The 17,246-nt window shown below is 32.8% G+C and overlaps 3 protein-coding genes across 3 annotated transcripts; 2 read left to right on the plus strand and 1 right to left on the minus strand.

Moving 5' to 3' along the window:
• Positions 1 to 3,102: 3,102 nt before the first annotated feature.
• LOC142625795 (uncharacterized) lies at positions 3,103 to 4,410 on the plus strand. The gene has a single exon (XM_075799522.1). The coding sequence runs from the start codon at positions 3,103 to 3,105 to the stop codon at positions 4,408 to 4,410; it is 1,308 nt and encodes a 435-aa protein (XP_075655637.1).
• Positions 4,411 to 4,575: 165 nt separating this feature from the next.
• On the plus strand, positions 4,576 to 5,049 carry LOC142625805 (uncharacterized). Its single transcript, XM_075799532.1, has one exon. The coding sequence runs from the start codon at positions 4,576 to 4,578 to the stop codon at positions 5,047 to 5,049; it is 474 nt and encodes a 157-aa protein (XP_075655647.1).
• Positions 5,050 to 6,902: 1,853 nt separating this feature from the next.
• LOC142622677 (cytochrome P450 78A7-like) lies at positions 6,903 to 9,617 on the minus strand. Its single transcript, XM_075796205.1, has 2 exons — positions 8,592 to 9,617; positions 6,903 to 7,943 (listed from the first exon to the last, which is right to left on the minus strand). The coding sequence occupies exons 1-2, from the start codon at positions 9,582 to 9,584 to the stop codon at positions 7,320 to 7,322; spliced, it is 1,617 nt and encodes a 538-aa protein (XP_075652320.1). The 5' UTR covers positions 9,585 to 9,617; the 3' UTR covers positions 6,903 to 7,319.
• Between the last annotated feature and the right edge of the window lie 7,629 nt (positions 9,618 to 17,246).

Genomic DNA, 17,246 nt, shown 5'->3' on the forward strand with positions numbered 1-17,246 from the left:
TGTGTCAGATGGATTGAAAAAACTATCACCCCAAACCCAACCCAACTCAACACTAAAAATAAAATTAAAACACAACCCAACCCAACCCAACCCAACCCCCAAAAAGCAATCTAAAGTGTCAAAATTGGATTAACTCAATTTTGTCAAGTTGGATATACACCCTTAGCCATCACCTCCCTCCCTATCCCATGCCTTTGCACTCCCCCCCCCCCCCCTTCCATTCTCCAATTAGCTAATAATTATTATAATCTTCAACAAAAAATAAACAACGTTGGATAGTTCATAGTAGACATATGGAGTAGCTTTTCATTTACTTGGTTTACTTATCTTTCACATTGTTAGGTTATAAAATTTGACTCCACTTAATTAACCAATTACCCAAGTTGATTAATTATTTTAATTACATGTAAATCCAATTATGGCACAATCAATCTCCAAACTAAAGTTAAGTGTAGGAAATAATAAGTTTGACGCATCGATTTGATCACAATGGCAAAAACCTTCGTAGGCAAAAACTCACTATGTGAATTTCAAGTCACCAATTCCTAAGAATTCACTAACAAGAATAGAGGTTACAAATATAAGGAATTCACTGACAAGTATAGAGGTTACAAATATAAGGAATCTTACTCTATCTTGAAGTACCTACCTATAGTAGAACTTACTGATCTATAAGGAAGCTTAGCCCCAATCCCTAATTAGACTACTTAGACAAGATTTCTCTTTTGCATGAATCTTTTATCTGTGACTAACACCACATCAACAACTTGATTGTTGTAGTTTTTTCATGCGCAATGTTCTTTAAGACATGCATGCTTTGATGAACTAGTAATAGCTTAGTGCAAAATTCTAGGTGCATAAAACATCGCAGCAACTCTTAGTATGCATGTCTCTCTCTGTATATATGATAGCCAAAAAATATCTCATTCATATGTTCTAGAACTCTAGTGCACGAATTCCAAAATAGACCAAGTCAGCTTGGGATGAAACATAAATTATGTACTACTCAGTTTTTTCGAAACTCAATAAATCGAGAGATGTTGAGTCAAGTATCAAGATTCATTTATTTTCGATAGATTGACAAGTGTCAAGAGGTATCAAAATCCTGTTATTACCAAAAATAATTGTATATTTAGTATCACCCCATTTAAAATTTTATGTAACATGATAAAATAAAAATAAAATAATTTAACCATAAAATGTAGACAGGAAATCCTTGTCTCCGTTGATGCCTCTTGTTTAGACAGAAGTGGGCAAGGATTTTGTTTGTGATATAATCTAGAGACACCATGATTATCCGTTTGGTCAGGGGCGGAGCCACGTAGTGGCTTGGGGGGGGCTGTGGCCCCTGCAAAAAAAAAAAAAAATCCATTAAGCTATGCATAAAAATCAATTGCCCCCCCCCCCCCAATATATGACATCCAGCCCCCCCATACCCATAGTAGTTCCACTATTCTCACTTTCTCAGCCTCAGAACCCAGCTTCAGTTTTAGGCTCCAAGTGAAACAAAACATTGGCCCACCTACAATTAAATAGTCAAGACTCAAGTCCAAACAATACAAACAAAACTCCACTTTTCTCTCAATCTCAAAACCCACCTCACCGAATCCATTCCCTTGACTTCTTATTCTTTTTTTCTTTTTTTTTTGTCTTCTTCGATACACTTCCTTCTTTGATACACTTCCCACTCCTGACTCCACTGCCTACCAAAGTACTAGCCCAAAAACTCCGCACCATCAGTCCCCTGTTCTCACAGTCCCGAAAAAAAAAATTTCTGACCAAATTTTTCTTTCTTCTTGCTTTCTAAAACAAATCACCCAACATATTTCATTGTCAAATTTCAAGATTTGGAACTTGGTGATTGCCTGGTGAGTTTTCATCTCTTTCTTAAGCATTAGACATCCATCTATTTTTAGTTTCTTTTTTTGATTTTCTCAACTATCTACACCTAAATATTCACATGCACTTTATATTTTCATAGATTTTTAGAGAAATACATTATTGAAGGCAGTCTTGAAGGGAGAGGCAATAGGCCTTGCCACATAGCCCACACCCATCTTTGATCTTTGCACTTTGTGAAGACAAAGTTTCTAAGGTAAAATTATTTTGATTCATTACCTATTTTTAATTAGTTAGATATCATGTGATGTGATTATGAGTGTTGTTAAATTGTTTGGTTTATGTTGTGTAACAATATTTGTGTGTTTAATTTTTGTTTTTGTTTGAGGCCAGCACAAACTTAGGGGATAGGTAAACTGAAGATTTTATCTTAGGATGTCTATATTTCTGGAAAGCATGTGAGCTTGTTATGCTTAATGCTAGTAATAGTATTGCCAACGGAACTCAAAAACAGTGAAGCATTTTTTTTTCTGCCCAAAACAAACTGTGTCATAAAATTAAAACCAAAGATTCTCAGATAATAAGCTCAACAATCATCTCTAAAAAAGACTAGTGAAACCCACATGTAAAGTAAATAAATATGACTAAAAAATATTAGGTAAGAGATACACAAGAGAGAGCATGAAGAACTTAAACAACTTGTTTGTCTCAAAATGGGCAATATCAGTCAAGATTATAATTATCATTTATAATTGTGTGATTGTGTCCTTCCTGCAGTCCGTTTCTATCCATGTTAGGGGAAACTAACAAAAAGAAGGATATCACAAAAAAGGCATGGGCCGAAGTTGTCTATAATATATTAGACTTGTATAATGACCCAAATCGAGTGCAACAAGTCCACTAGTCCAACTCAACCCAACTAAGAAGGACGTGTGAAAATACCAAATCATGGGTATGCATGGATAATATCAATTGAGGGGTTATTATTAATTATAGTTGTATTAAAAATAGGTTGAATGTTTAAATTATAGTGGAAATTTTGTTTTTTCTTGAGTATGAATAACATCCATATAACTAAATAAAAATTTCTAATTAAAATTTTATTTTTTAAAATTCTTTTCAGGTTAATTTTTGAGTAATATTCTTAAAGTTAAAAGAATTATGAGCAAACGAAAAACAATTGATGCATTCTTTAAGGAAAAAAGATGTTAGAATTCAAAAATTAGGACACCTGTGGCTGTCAAAACAAATGTTGATACTTCAATGCCTGATGAACACCCCTCCAAATGTTCAAGAATTCAATTTGAAGAGATAGATCGTGATCCAGGATCACGTAAACAAATATGTGAATTCCCTATCAACAAACAAGATAAAATCCGACGAGCTTATCTCAAAGAAGGTTCATATCAACCTAAAAATATAGACTATTCATACAATAATGATACTCATCGTCGTCGATTTCAACCTTCATGGTTTGAATTACATTCACATAGGGATTGGTTGGAATACTCACCTTCAATGGATGTGATATATTGTCTACCTTGCTACCTTTTTAGTAAGAAATCAATAGATCATCCCAGATCAGATGCATTCATTTCAACAGGTTTTAATAATTGGAAAAAGGTGAATGATGGAATGAATTGTCATTTACTTCGTCATGTAGGGAAAGATCCAAAATCCCCACATAAAATTGCTGTGAAATGTTGCGAGGATTTAATTGAGAAACAAACGTCAAAAGAATTAGAGAATAATCAGTTGCGACTCAAAACCTCAATAGAGTGTGCTCGATGGCTAGCATTCCAAGCTTGTGCTTTTAGAGGTCATGATGAAAGTCTTGATTCAAAAAATAGAGGTAATTTTATTGAGTTGATAAAATTCACATCAACTTTCAATGACAAAATAGCTAGTGTTGTCTTGAAAAATGCTCCACGAAATGCCAAATATACATCACCCACAATTCAAAAGGAGATTTTGCATATTCTTGCTAGTAATGTGCGAAATGCTATTCGTGAAGAAATTGGGGATGCAAAATTTTGCATTCTCATTGATGAAGCCCAGGATAAGTCGAAGAGAGAGCAAATGGCCATTATTTTGAGATTTGTCGATAAAAATGGTTTCCTCAAAGAGCATTTCTTTCATGTTGTGCATGTTAGAGATACTACTGCGTTGACCCTAAAGAAGGAGATATGTGATGTCCTTTCTCGTTACAACCTTTACATTGCGAATATTCGAGGTCAAGAGTGTGATGGAGCTAGTAATATGCGTGGTGAATGGAATGGATTACAGGCTCTATTTCTTAAAGAATGCCCTTATGCTTATTATGTACGTTGCATGGCTCGTAGGTTGCAATTGGCTTTAGTTACTGCATCTAGAGAAGTAAAAGTTGTTCATCAATTCTTTGATCATTTGACTAATATTATCAATCTTGCCGTTAGTTCTAGTAAGCGTAATGATGAATTGCAATATGCTCAAGGGGAACAAATTGAGAATATGATTGCTTCTAATGAAATTGAGACTAGAAGAGGAGCAAACCAAATTGGTACTTTGCAACGGGCTGGAGATACACGTTAGGGATCTCATTTTCAATCTATTTGTAGTTTGATAAAAACGTTTGTTGCAACTTGCAAATTTATCAATACCATCTCTGAGGAAGGGGCTAATTATAAACAACGTGGTGATGCTAAGGGAGCTTATCAGGTATTAACATCATTTGAATTTGTTTTAATTTTTCATATGATGAAAGAGATTATGGGAATTACTAATATTCTTTGTCAAGCTTTGCAACAACATTCTCAAGATCTTTTAAATGTCATGCATTTAATTTTAACTACAAAATCACTTATTCAAAAGTTGAGAGATGATGGATGGGAGCCTTTACTTGATAGTGTTACATCATTTTGTGGACAACATGAAATTGATATTCTTGATTTAAATGCTCGTTACACTAAAGCTCGAGGTAGATACCATCATCAAGATGAAGCTTTGACAACAATTGAACATCATTTAAGAATTGACATATTTACAGTTGCAATAGATTTTCAATTGCAAGAATTGAATAGTAGATTTTGTGAGCTAACAGCAGATCTTCTCACTCTTAGTTCAGCATTAAATCCTAAGGATGCTTTTAGATCATTCAAAATTGGTGATATTGCAATTTGGCTGAAAATTATTATCCTCAAGATTTCACTGAGCAGGAAATTTGTCTTTTAAAGCATCAATTACAACATTATGAGCTTGATGTGACAAATCATCCAGATTTTCAAAATATGGGTACAATATCTGAGCTATGAAAGGGATTAGAAAATTCAAAAAAGTCTAAAATCTATCATTTACTTGATAGACTGATTCGTCTTATGTTGACTCTTCCAGTTTCTACAGCAACTACAGAACGACCTTTTTCAACTATGAAACTATTAAAAACAAGACTTCGCAATAGAATGGAGGATGAACTTTTGGTAGATAATATGATAGTTTATATAGAAAATGAAATTGCTGAAAATTTCACCATGAAAATTATTATGGATGAATTCTATTCCATGAAAAATCGTCGCCAGACATGATTTTGATGTGAAGTGTTTTTTTTTGTGTGAATATTTTTGTATATGTTTATAGTGAACTAGATAGTTTTTGTATGTTCATTAATGTTTAAGATATATCAAAATTGAAATTTCATATTCAATAGACTTGTGATTTATATTTTTTATATCAATATTTCGAATCAGCCCCCCTATATAAAAATTCCTAGCTACGCCCCTGCGTTTGGTCACCAGGTTTTTGCGTTGGTCAATTGTGTGGGGCAAAAAGATCCTGGTGGGAACGTGGGCCTTTTGGGCCGTGTTAAGGAAGGCCGACTTGACCCTGGGGTTAGAAATTGTTAGTGCTATGGGTCGGCCCGTACGCCGAGGATCCAGCCGAGGGTGAACTTACCCTCGGATGAACACCGAAGAACTTGGGATTTCATAGTGAAGATTAGGGGATGACACAGTTAAGGCCAATGGTAAAAAGGGGTGAACCCTAGAACGTCCCAGAAGCACCGGTGTTGAAGAAAAGTCAAAGATAAAGGCTGCTACCTCCACATTAAAGACCCTGCATCTACCACCTTGGCCGCATTTATGGGGAAGTGACACCTGAACAGTGGAAGAGAAACTTCTGGTCACTATTCAAAAGGCACTGAGAAAAGAAATATCTAGTTAAAGGGGGAGGTGAGGCAACACGTGTACAAAGCATTCAAAAGAGTAGTATTTAAAGAGCAATTTAAGACAGAAAAAGGGAGAACTTTTTGTAACCTAAAAAGAAAAAAGACAAAGAGAGAGATATAATATAAGAACAGCTCTCGGCTTACGTCCGAGGAAGCCTATTTACAATATTCCTTGTTGTTTCTAAGTACTGGCAGTCTTTAGTTTGTCATTTAAGTCCCACTCATTTCTAACCTAGGTTTCAAGCCCACACTCTACAAATCGTATTGTTTAAGGCTCATTGGGCCTGAGCCCATAACTGTTCTTGGGTCCAGGTGCAATTGTGCACTTACATCAATATTCAAATTTTGATCGATATCACATGGGAAAAGGGCTAAATGTTTTAAAAAAAATAGATGCAGCAAATCAACCTTATACGTAACTCTGCAGATACAAACAATTAATATATATCAATTATACAACTTTTTTGTTTCTTTCTTTTTGGGATTAATGTACAAACTATTGTGACAGCTATTCTTTTTCAACGGAAAATACCTCCTTGTTCATATCTTGTATTAACACTATCAATTTTATATTAGAATTAATAACTGAGTGAACTTTATATTCTAGATAAATAAAAATTAAAAATTATGTTTCATTTTCGTTATTTCACTTTATGCTCTATCAATTGTAGTATGTTTTTTTTTTATCCTTTGATTATTTTATAAGAAAATAAAAAATTATATGTGACAATTTATACTTGATAAAACATAAAATGAAACACTTAAAATGGAATATAAAATTTTTATTCAGAAATTTGCACAAGAGATACACGTACAATATTAATATATAATAATATACTTTTCAAGTATAAGCGTACACCAAATTTATTCAATAGATCTATTACAGTCTCATAAACATTATTAAACAAACACACTTCTGAAAGTAGGACACACAGTTTATTGTATTAGAACAACAACAAAAAATACAATTTATTCAGTAGCTCGAATGTCAGAGAACAATCTCTAAAACACTCTTATGTTATAGGCGAATTAGCAATGGTCTCTATCATCCACCAGTTTATTCTCCCCTAGATACTTTTCACAAAATACCACACAACACGTCAACAACTTTGCCCTGAAATATTTTAAAACAAGTAGTAGTAGATTGTAACAATTAAATAAAAATCTTTCATCTCACTCTTAGTATTCTATTTTATTCTCTATCAATTTGACACACGGCAATTAGTGGATCATAAAATAGAACACTCATAATGGGATAAGATTTGTATTATTCTAACAAACCCTAAGTGTAAATAGGTGGAACACCATTCCTCGAAACAGCCACAACAGAGAGAGGGCTCTTCATCTCACATGAGAGCTTCAACACCTCAGTTAGGTCAACTGGGTTAGCCATGTCTTGAACCCATTCAAAGTGTTGAAGCAATTTAGCAACCCAAAGGGTCACAGTCACAAGCCCCAAGTTCTTGCCTGGACAAACCCTACGACCAGCCCCGAAGGGTGCGAGCCTAAGGTCTCCTCCCCTAACATCCACGTCAGCATCTAAGAACCTCTCTGGCTTGAACACTAAAGGCTCCTCCCACACCTTTGGGTCATGGGTTATGGCCCACATGTTCACCATGGCCGTAGTGTTGGCCGGGACCACCATGCCGTTGCTTAGCTGGACATCCGACGTGGACAGCCGGGCCCACGATAGGAGTGGCCCAGGTGGGTGAACACGTAGGGTTTCCTTCACAATGGCTTGCAAGTAGGGTAATTTGGCCACGTCAGCGTCCGTGATATTTTTGTTTCCCACAACAATGTCAAGCTCGTGGAGAAGCTTGTGTTGCACTTCATAGTTTAAAACTAACTCGGCCATGACCCACTCGGTTAAAAGTGCGGTTGTGTCAGTACCACGGAAGATCATTTCCTGCACACACAATACAAAACAGACATTTACACCCATGAGATTAAAAACATGAAAAGTTGTGAATCTCATATAAAACCAAAAAGTATTATTTTAATACTATAAATTTTATTATATAAACTTTATGAAGTGAGGTAGCTATTTGTAATTAAAAAAAATAATTGAATATTTATTTATTATATTATTAAAATTAGTAAATTTTTCACATAATTATGATAGGTTTTTTTAAGAGAATTTTATTTTATAGCTTCTGTTTTTTATGATAGTTTTTTATCATTAGATCAATACTTTAATAAGTTTTTGGTGTAGGCAAAAATTGAATCTTAAATCTCTTATTCAACTATCAGAAATTTTACTAATTAAACTAACTGAAATTCACATTTATATGATAATTTATAATACTAAAACTACTATAAATTTTACCATTAAAAAACCTTACAAATTGACATAAAAATAAGCTTGATTAGTATCACTGCAGTTAGGCAACAACTCGTGAATAAATATCTGACTTATCTTTTTATTATTGGTGGTAAGGTTTATATAATGTCTCTACTCCCTAGTTTCATTTTAGGTTATAAAGTGTATATAATAAAATTTATAATATTTTAATATCCTTCGAAAAGAGAATATTTAATTGAAATTTATACAAACCCATAAGACCGCGACCATGTCATCTTCTTCAAGCTTCTCATCCCCATCCAAAGAGAGTAGAACATCAACAAAATCTGCATTGTCAGAGAGCTTGCTCGAGTCACCAAGCCGGTACCGGTGCTCATCTATTATTTTCTTGACAAGCTTTCTGACACGAGGAACAAGCTCTGAGCAACGTTGGTTGACACAAAAAGGGTCATACAAGTAGCTAAGCCATGGGAGATAATCGGACCAGTTGAAAGCACCTAAGAGCTCAAACCCTTCTCTAACAAGCTCATTCAGTTCTTTTGCCTCGACGCTATTGCACGTGAGATCGTATCTTTTGCCAAACACAGTCCCCATAATGTTGTTAAGCGCGGCAGCTTGGAGGTGGTTTCGTAAGACAACACCACCATGAAGTGATTGCTCAGTGGTAATGGCATCCAACATGATGGCACAGTCCATCTGGCGTCCGGCTTCATGGGCAGCAAGGCGTTTGGGAGCAAATAGATGATTTGATGAAATCCTCCTAAGGAGCCGCCAGTATGTTCCATTTGGTGCAAACCCAATGGCACGGCTAAACATTAGGGTCTTAGCAGATTGCTTGATAGGACGATTGGCAAAATGGGGAGAGGTTAAGATTTCACGAGCAGTTTTGGGGTCAGAGGTGATGATGGCAGGGGTTGAGCCTAAGCTGAATGCCATGAGCTGAGTGGCACCATGGATTGAAGCCATGCGAGCAAGAGTTCGATGAGCCAAGCCGTGGCTTAAGCTGAACAAACTGCCAAAGAGAGGAAGGCCACGAGGTCCAGGAATCGGGACTGAACCTATTTGATTCCTTCCATTTTTCCAGGCTAGACCTCCAGTGGAGAAAGCCCAGGTTAGAAAGCCAATTGATAAAAGCGACATGAAGATTGAAAACAAAACAAAACCATTAAACAAGTTTTGAGTTTCCAGAACAGCTGGGAGAGTAAACACCCACCAAGTAGTGTCTAAAGAAGAAGTTAACTCCATAGCAAAGAGAGAATGAGCGAGAGAAAGAGAGGATTGGGGATGAAGGTAGTGGTGGTCATCTAAGAGGGGAAATTTTGGGTTAAATAGAAGAGCAGACGTAAGAAGTACGGAATTTGATTTTTGCCAAACGAAATATTATCTTCTAACTCAAAAGAAATTAAGAAAATTGCTAAAAATACTATATGTTTTGTTTGGTATCAGTTTTTTTATTTTTACAAATTGCAAAATTAGCTTTCTAAAATTAAATTAAATTTTACCTTATTATCACAAATTATAATAATATTATAAATTTTATTATATAAGCTTACAAACTACTATTTTCCTTAACGTGGTTAATGGATTTTATTTATTTATTTATTTAATAGTTACTGTAGGGGGCAAAAAGATCCTGATGAGAATGTGGGCCTTTTGGGCCGTGTTAAGGAAGGCCGACCTGCTACTGGGTTTAGAATTTGTTGGTACTATGGGTCGGCCCATACGCCGAGGGTCCGAGGATCCAGCCGAGGGTGAACTTACCCTCGGATGGACACCGAAGAACTCGGGATTTCGTAATAAAGATTGGGGGATGACACGGTTAAGGCCAATGGTTAAAAGAGGTAAACCCTAGAATGCCCCAGAAGTACTGGTGTTGAAGAAATGTCAAAGATAAAGGCAGCCACCTCCACATTAAAGACCCTGCACCTACCACCCTGGCCGCATTTATGGGGAAGTGACACCTGAACAGTGGAAGAGAAACTTCTGGTTACTATTCAAAGGCACTGAGAAAAGAAATATCTAGGCTAAAGGGGAGGTAAAGCAACACGTGTACAAAGTATTCAAAAGAGTAGTATTTAAAGAGCAATCTAAGACAGAAAGAGGGATCCCCCTCTTTGTAACCTAAAGGAAAGAGAAAAAGAGAAAGAGAAATTATATAAGAACAGTTCTCGGCTTACGTTCGAGCAGATTGACTTATAGCATTCTTTTCTGTTTTTAAGTGTTTATAATCTTTGGCTTGCTATTTAATCCTCAAACACTTCTAACTTGGGTTTCAAGCCCACACTCTACAAATTATATTGTTTAAGGCTCGTTGGGCCTGAGCCCGTAACTGTTCTTGAGGCCAGGTGCAATTGTGCACTTACAGTTACAACGGAAAATTAAGATTTGAATCTTTAGATATTTTCATTGAAAACAATAAAAAAAATACCACTTTTTTTACTCTTTTTTTTTAAATCAAATATCACTTAAATTACAAAACTCTTAATATGATAATAATAATAATAATAATAATAATAATAATAATAATAATAATAATAATATATTATTATATTATTATTATTATTATTATTATTATTATTATTATTATTATTATTATCATTTTTTATAATTGGTTACCTATTATAAGGCTTTTATCGAGAATTAAAAAAATTGTCAAAACGTTTTTAATATTCAATAAAACTTTTTTTAATAATGGTATACTATTGTGTGCCTTAGGACACATGTTAGTAAAATCCTTTATATATATATATATATATAATTTTTTTTTTTTTTTGAGAATGCTAATTAAATTAAATTTATAATGTCTTTATCGCTCACTAGAGAATTACTTGTAAACTAACCGGTGTGAGACTTGCTTCGAATTGGGGGTTACATGCAAGTCTCCTTACGTAGTAGGAATGAGAGAAATTTCCAATCAAATTTTATTAATGTTTTCATACTTGTTTGGGACTGCGGAGGGTCAGTCAAGTATGGTCAGAAAGACCAGTTTAGCATGTCCTAGTCAAAGGGACTAGCGTGTACTCACTGTCGTTTGATTTCTAACCCATGCAGCTTATGAAAAGTCCTATCTTTATTAATTTATAATATATGTAGTAACGTAAGCCAACCCCAAAAATTACATTTTTTATAATTATTAACACGATAAATAGTGATTAAAACATTATTTATACATAGACTTATTACATAATTTTATTAACACTAATTATAATGTATCATCTCAACGATTTGAAAACTTTTTTTATCTCCAATTTTAATATGATCGTCCCCATATCATACAAAAGAATTAATTAACACATGATAATGTAAAAATATGATTTTTTTTTTTTTATAAGAGTAAAAATATGATGTTATTGATGTTAAAAGGGTTAACCTTATAATAAGACAGTTATTCAAACTTTCCTTCCCGAGTGTAAATGAATTCCCAAGAGTCAGACAAGAAATTTCTTGTCAATTCCCGCAATGAAAAGCAAAAATATTCTAATCCAAATAATGGGAAAAACACCAAATCATATTTGACAAGTACGTAGTAGGTCATAAGGTGGGAAATCCAGTTGTCATAATGTCTCTCAAATTTTGCAATAATTCTTACTAAGAACTAAGAAGAACATGCCATTGGCGTAAGTAAAAAACTTACTGAAAAACAAAAATACTTTGAAGTCAGTTTCTTGAAACAATCGCCAAATAGGTTGAAAAACTTCATCTAGTCAAGTTCTTTTACTGATGGTTTTTTTTTTTTTTATGTACTATGTTCACAATATTTTCACAATATTTTTATAACAAATTATAAATATAATAAATTTTTATTGATACTAATTTAAAAATCTACCACTTTTATTATTTCTTTTCTCTCAAATAATACTACAACTTAAGATTTGTTATAAAAATATTATAAAATTAGTATTTTTTTTTTTTTTAATTGCATAGTATCTCATGGAGAATCTCTCAAAGTTTTTCGGTCATCATAATGCTGTTAGGAGAGATATGAAGAGGATATAGGATGTAAAGAATATAAAAGATCAATACATAAACACACGCAATCAAAGGTCAAATTTTATTTAGTTAACTACTTAATTCTAAGGGTTACGTCGACGATGACGACAAACGAGTTACATTATCATTACTCTTTTTCTTTTTCTTTTTTGGTAAAATACATTATCATTGCTCATTAGCATATATATTTGTTCTATAATTTGCGCTACTCACGTGAAATTATAATAATGAGCCCATAAGGGCCGTAACATTTAATATATTGTCAAATAATATACCATCAATAATTATATGGACACCTATTCTATCAACCCTCAGATTTCATACACCCCACCAAATGCATTATTTTCATCTATTAATTATTTCAGATCGCATTTGATTACACGACTACCAATCCCACTCCATAAATACGTTGGGATCTATGGTACTTGTCCTAATTAATTGCCAAAAGTTAGCCATTAAAATATGGTGCCGTGAAGACATTCAAGAAGGGCTTTGGACTGCGCATATTCACACCGTTCGAAGGAAAATCTACAATAATTTGAGTTGAAAAATTATAAAATTTATTGGAAAGCCTTGAATTTTAATTAGTTGATATTTTTTTAGTATTTATTAACAGAGATATTTAACATTTAAATTTTTCCACCACTAATTATAAATAAATCAAAAAATACATAATCTCAAAAAAAAATTAACATTATACAAATTTTATTATAATTTTTTTATTAATTCAATTGTTTTAATGCAAATGAAAAATTTGAACTTTAAATGTCTTCATTAGAAACACTAAAAGGTACCAATCAGGTAAGTTTTATTACAAAAAGTTTAAAACTAGTGAAACAATAAATATATATAATTAGTACCATTTCAACAGATAATAAATAAATATCTTAATTAGTATTAATTTGTAATTAATTGATGACACATCAATATGTAAATTTATAATCATAGGTGGTTAGTTATTATTGGTTCAAATTTGAACTTAACACTAAGATTACTTTTTTGCCCCAACAATAACAACCAGTAACAACCTGCCACTTAAGATTTGTTGTAAAAATGTTATGGACATATCATTTCTCTTTTTATAATAAAATTTGTAATATTTGATCCTTACCACCATTTTATTTGTGACATGTGAACAAGTAGAATACTTTACAAAATGTGTATTCTAATAAGTATTGGAAAATTCTTAGGTAGTCTCGGAGTATAGTGAAATGGTACTCCCTCCTCTCACATTTATGGTGGACCCCATCACAAATTTAATGAGCGGACCCCACCATGAATGTGAGAGGAGGGAGCACCATTCTCCGTGCTCCGGGAGTATCTAAGAATTACTCATAAGTATTACTGTTTTCTTTAAAAAAAAAAAATGTTTATCTCATATTGGTTGTATATATTAGAGTTTCAGTCCTTATAACCCCAGGCTAGTACTACAAAGGTTAGGTCATTTTGTAGTGGTACTCTGATTATGTAATACATTATAAGTGTGTTTAAAAAATTCTATATACTAATTTTGTGTTGTGTGTTCTAAATTCTAATAAGTATCACTATTTATTCAAAAAAAAAAAAAAAACTTAAACCTTTTTTTCTTAGATCAAAAGAAAGAACGCTTACGTCAAAACTTATAATTTGGTTGGTAATATGTGTTTAGATTATTACATGCAAAGGGCAGAGGGACGCTTAGGATATCTTACGTTTCCTTTTTTTGTTTATCAAAAAAATTAACTACTAGCTGAATTGATGGCATTAAGGCAAGAAAAAACATTAAAAACCGTATTATGTCCTAAAAGAACTAATCTAGTTACAATTAAGGCTTATTGTAGTTGTTTACAAAGCTCATATCAACCCAATATATGCTCAATATAGCACTCAACACACACCGGCCCACACAACAATCATTTAACTAATTTAGAGTTTATTTAGGAACAGCTTATTTAGGTAAAACTGAAAATTTTTTGTTAAAAGTATTGTATATAAAGTTAAAAGGTAGCTAAAATAGTACAGTAAAACCTATAAATAGTATTAAAACGTGTAATAGAACCCATGAATAGTAGCAAAAATTAGCTAAATAGTAACAAAAATAAGCTAAATAGTAAATAAATTTAAAAAATAAATAAAATAAATAAAAAAATAAAAAAACTAGCTCTTTAAGCCAATACTAAACACAACCTTAATACCAATCTACAACCCTTTAAACTTTTCAATCATGTGCAGACATTATCACATGCCTAGCCTATTTGTTGAGTTAGGAGTGTGACAATCTATAGTGTACATATTGTCATGTATTTAAAATAGCATCTTATTATAAAAATAGCTTTTAAGTGATATGGTATCATTCTCACTCCTTCTCGAAAAAGAAAAAAAAAAATGGTATCATTCTCATTACTAGACCTAAGCCGAATAAAACCACTAAACCCCCATTATGAATTAGCCAAATTGAGAGGTTCCCAACAAGGCAATTCTTGTTAGAATTTTTATCTAGAAACAATAATAAGAAAATGATCTTCTCTATCTAAAATAGAGTAATTTCATGGTCCAAATCAAATATTTCAATTCTAAAGAAGTACAAATTACAATATCATTTAACATTTTTAATAACGTTGTAGTTTATACACCATTACATATATTAAATAAAATCTTAAACATGAAATGGAAAAGATCTTAGTTCTAAGTACGTTTAGATTAGCTTATTTTAAGCTAATTAATTTAGGTACAACTTCTTAAAATCCTACTCTCTCTTTTTTTAGTTTACTTATACTCTTTTACCTGTTGTTTGTCTTCATCTTATCCCTCATTAATCTCAATTTTAAAGGAAAATGCATGAGCAAGAACTCAAATACTAATGTCATTTGATTGAACATATTTGACAGGGGATTGAGATTAAAAGAACATGATTCTCCACCCAAAAAAAAAAATCATTGAAGGACATGACCTTGGATGAAACTGAATGGTGGAAACAATTATACTTCTTTTCGTCCCAAATGGTTGGTTTTGTTTAGAGAATTCAATTTTTTTTTTATGAAAACATTATTTAATGCATTGTCTTTTAAATTAATAAAATTATGCAAATTTTTACAACCACTATCGCTGTGTGACTATGATTAAAAAAAAAAATGAGAATTAATTTTTTTTTTTTTGGATAAAAGTTAACGAGTGATTTAAGGGTATTGATTTATGAATTATTTTTAGAAATTTTTATAGAAAAAGGAAAAAAAAATAACTGATTGGTAACTATTTTTTCCCCTTATTTTCTGTTTTCAAAATTTCAAAAGTCAATTAAAAAACATGTATATTTTAATTTAATGAATCTATCTCATTAATGAGTTAGCATTAATTAGAGTCAAATCCTAGTAACAACATATTTTAGTATTTTCTTTTTTTTTTTCTTCAAAAAACTATCTTTTTAATTTCAACTAACAAACATATTTTTTATTTCAAAAATACAAGAAAATTGTTTTTTTCTTTATATTCCCAAAAAAAAATTTGAAAATAGAAAACAAAAATTGTTATTAAACATAACCTAACTTTTTTATTTGTGATTTTAAAACGTTCTTAAAATATTTTATTAACAAATACTCACCACTGCGCACTCTTAGTGCAATGGTCACTCTACAAGTATAAATGCTCGTGGAATGTGGGGGGGCAAGAACTGGGGTTCAAATCTCTAGAGGGAGCTTCACATACATATACACTTAGATTAGGTTAGAGTAGAAATTATATCTTATATAAAAAAAATTAAAAAATTAAAAAAATATATTCAAAGAGCACCCGTTAACAGAACTCTAAATTTTTAAATAAAGTAAAAGGTAAGTCAGAAAATTTATTTATTGACTTGTTATAAAAGACTTCATTTTAAGACATCCCAAAATGTAATTGTGAACTAATAATTTAGATAATTAAGCTTTCCTTTTTATTATATTTTATCTATTTTTTAAATTATATTGATTTCTTCCTGTATGGGAACAAGAACAGAATTGATCCCAACATCTTCCTTGCAGTGCAGTGGAAATCTTGGGATTTCCATCTACTTTTGGTTCCGTGACAAGATATTAATTAAAGACAAGCCGAAAGGGAAAGATATACCTTCCCTGCGTATGATTGATAGCATTGGAAAAAATGGGTAGAAAATTAGATACTATAACAATCTTTTGTGTCCCTCATCAAAAGAAGAAATTGAAAACCTACTTTTCAGTTTTTTTACTCACATGTCTTTGTTTCCCTTCCTCTTTCTCTATAATATTTGGAGGAAACGTTATTTGTTCTTTACATTGCATTTTTTTTTTTTTACCGTAATTTTCCTTCGTTTATTTTTTGATGAATAATTTTCCTTCGTTTATTTACCCTGCATTTTTATCCTGTATTTTCCTCTGTTTCTCCAACAATTATTAGTCAATTACCACAATATTATATGCATATCCCACCAACACTATTTACTAGGGCTATCCAGAAGGATCCGGTAACCCGACCCACCCGAAGAACCGACCAGATCCGACCCGAATCCGGCTAACCCGACTGTTTCGGCGGGTCGGCGGCGGGTCTTCACCACCAGAAACCGATTTTTGGCGGGTCGGTTTCGGTTTTCCTCCCCTAAAACCCGAAAAAACCGAACCGACCGAGAGATTTCCAAAATCTGACAAGTTTTTTCCAGAATCCGGCGACTTTTTTCCAGAATTCGGCGAAAAACCCAGATTCCGGCGATATATTTCCTTAGATCTGGTGAGATTTTGACTGGATCTGGTGAAATCTCATCAAATCTGGTGAGATTTTCGCAGGATCTTGCAAAATCTCACCGGATCTAAGAGAAATATCTCCGGTATCTGGAAAACTTCGCCAGAATCTGGGTTTCTTCACCGGATCTGTGTGTTTTTTCACCGATTACTCGTCATCTTCTCAAATCTATGATTCTGACCGACCCGCCCG

Source organism: Castanea sativa, chromosome 1 (assembly GCF_040712315.1).
Source record: "Castanea sativa cultivar Marrone di Chiusa Pesio chromosome 1, ASM4071231v1".
Lineage (NCBI taxonomy): Eukaryota > Viridiplantae > Streptophyta > Magnoliopsida > Fagales > Fagaceae > Castanea > Castanea sativa.

Coding starts and splice junctions, on each gene's coding strand:
- LOC142625805 (XM_075799532.1), top strand. CDS start 4,576: ATGAAAGAGATTATGGGAATTACTAATATTCTTTGTCAAGCTTTGCAA.
- LOC142622677 (XM_075796205.1), bottom strand. CDS start 9,584: ATGGAGTTAACTTCTTCTTTAGACACTACTTGGTGGGTGTTTACTCTC. Junction 7,944..8,591: donor ACATGGTCGCGGTCTTATGG/GTTTGTATAAAT, acceptor TTGTGTGTGCAG/GAAATGATCTTCCGTGGTAC.
- LOC142625795 (XM_075799522.1), top strand. CDS start 3,103: ATGCCTGATGAACACCCCTCCAAATGTTCAAGAATTCAATTTGAAGAG.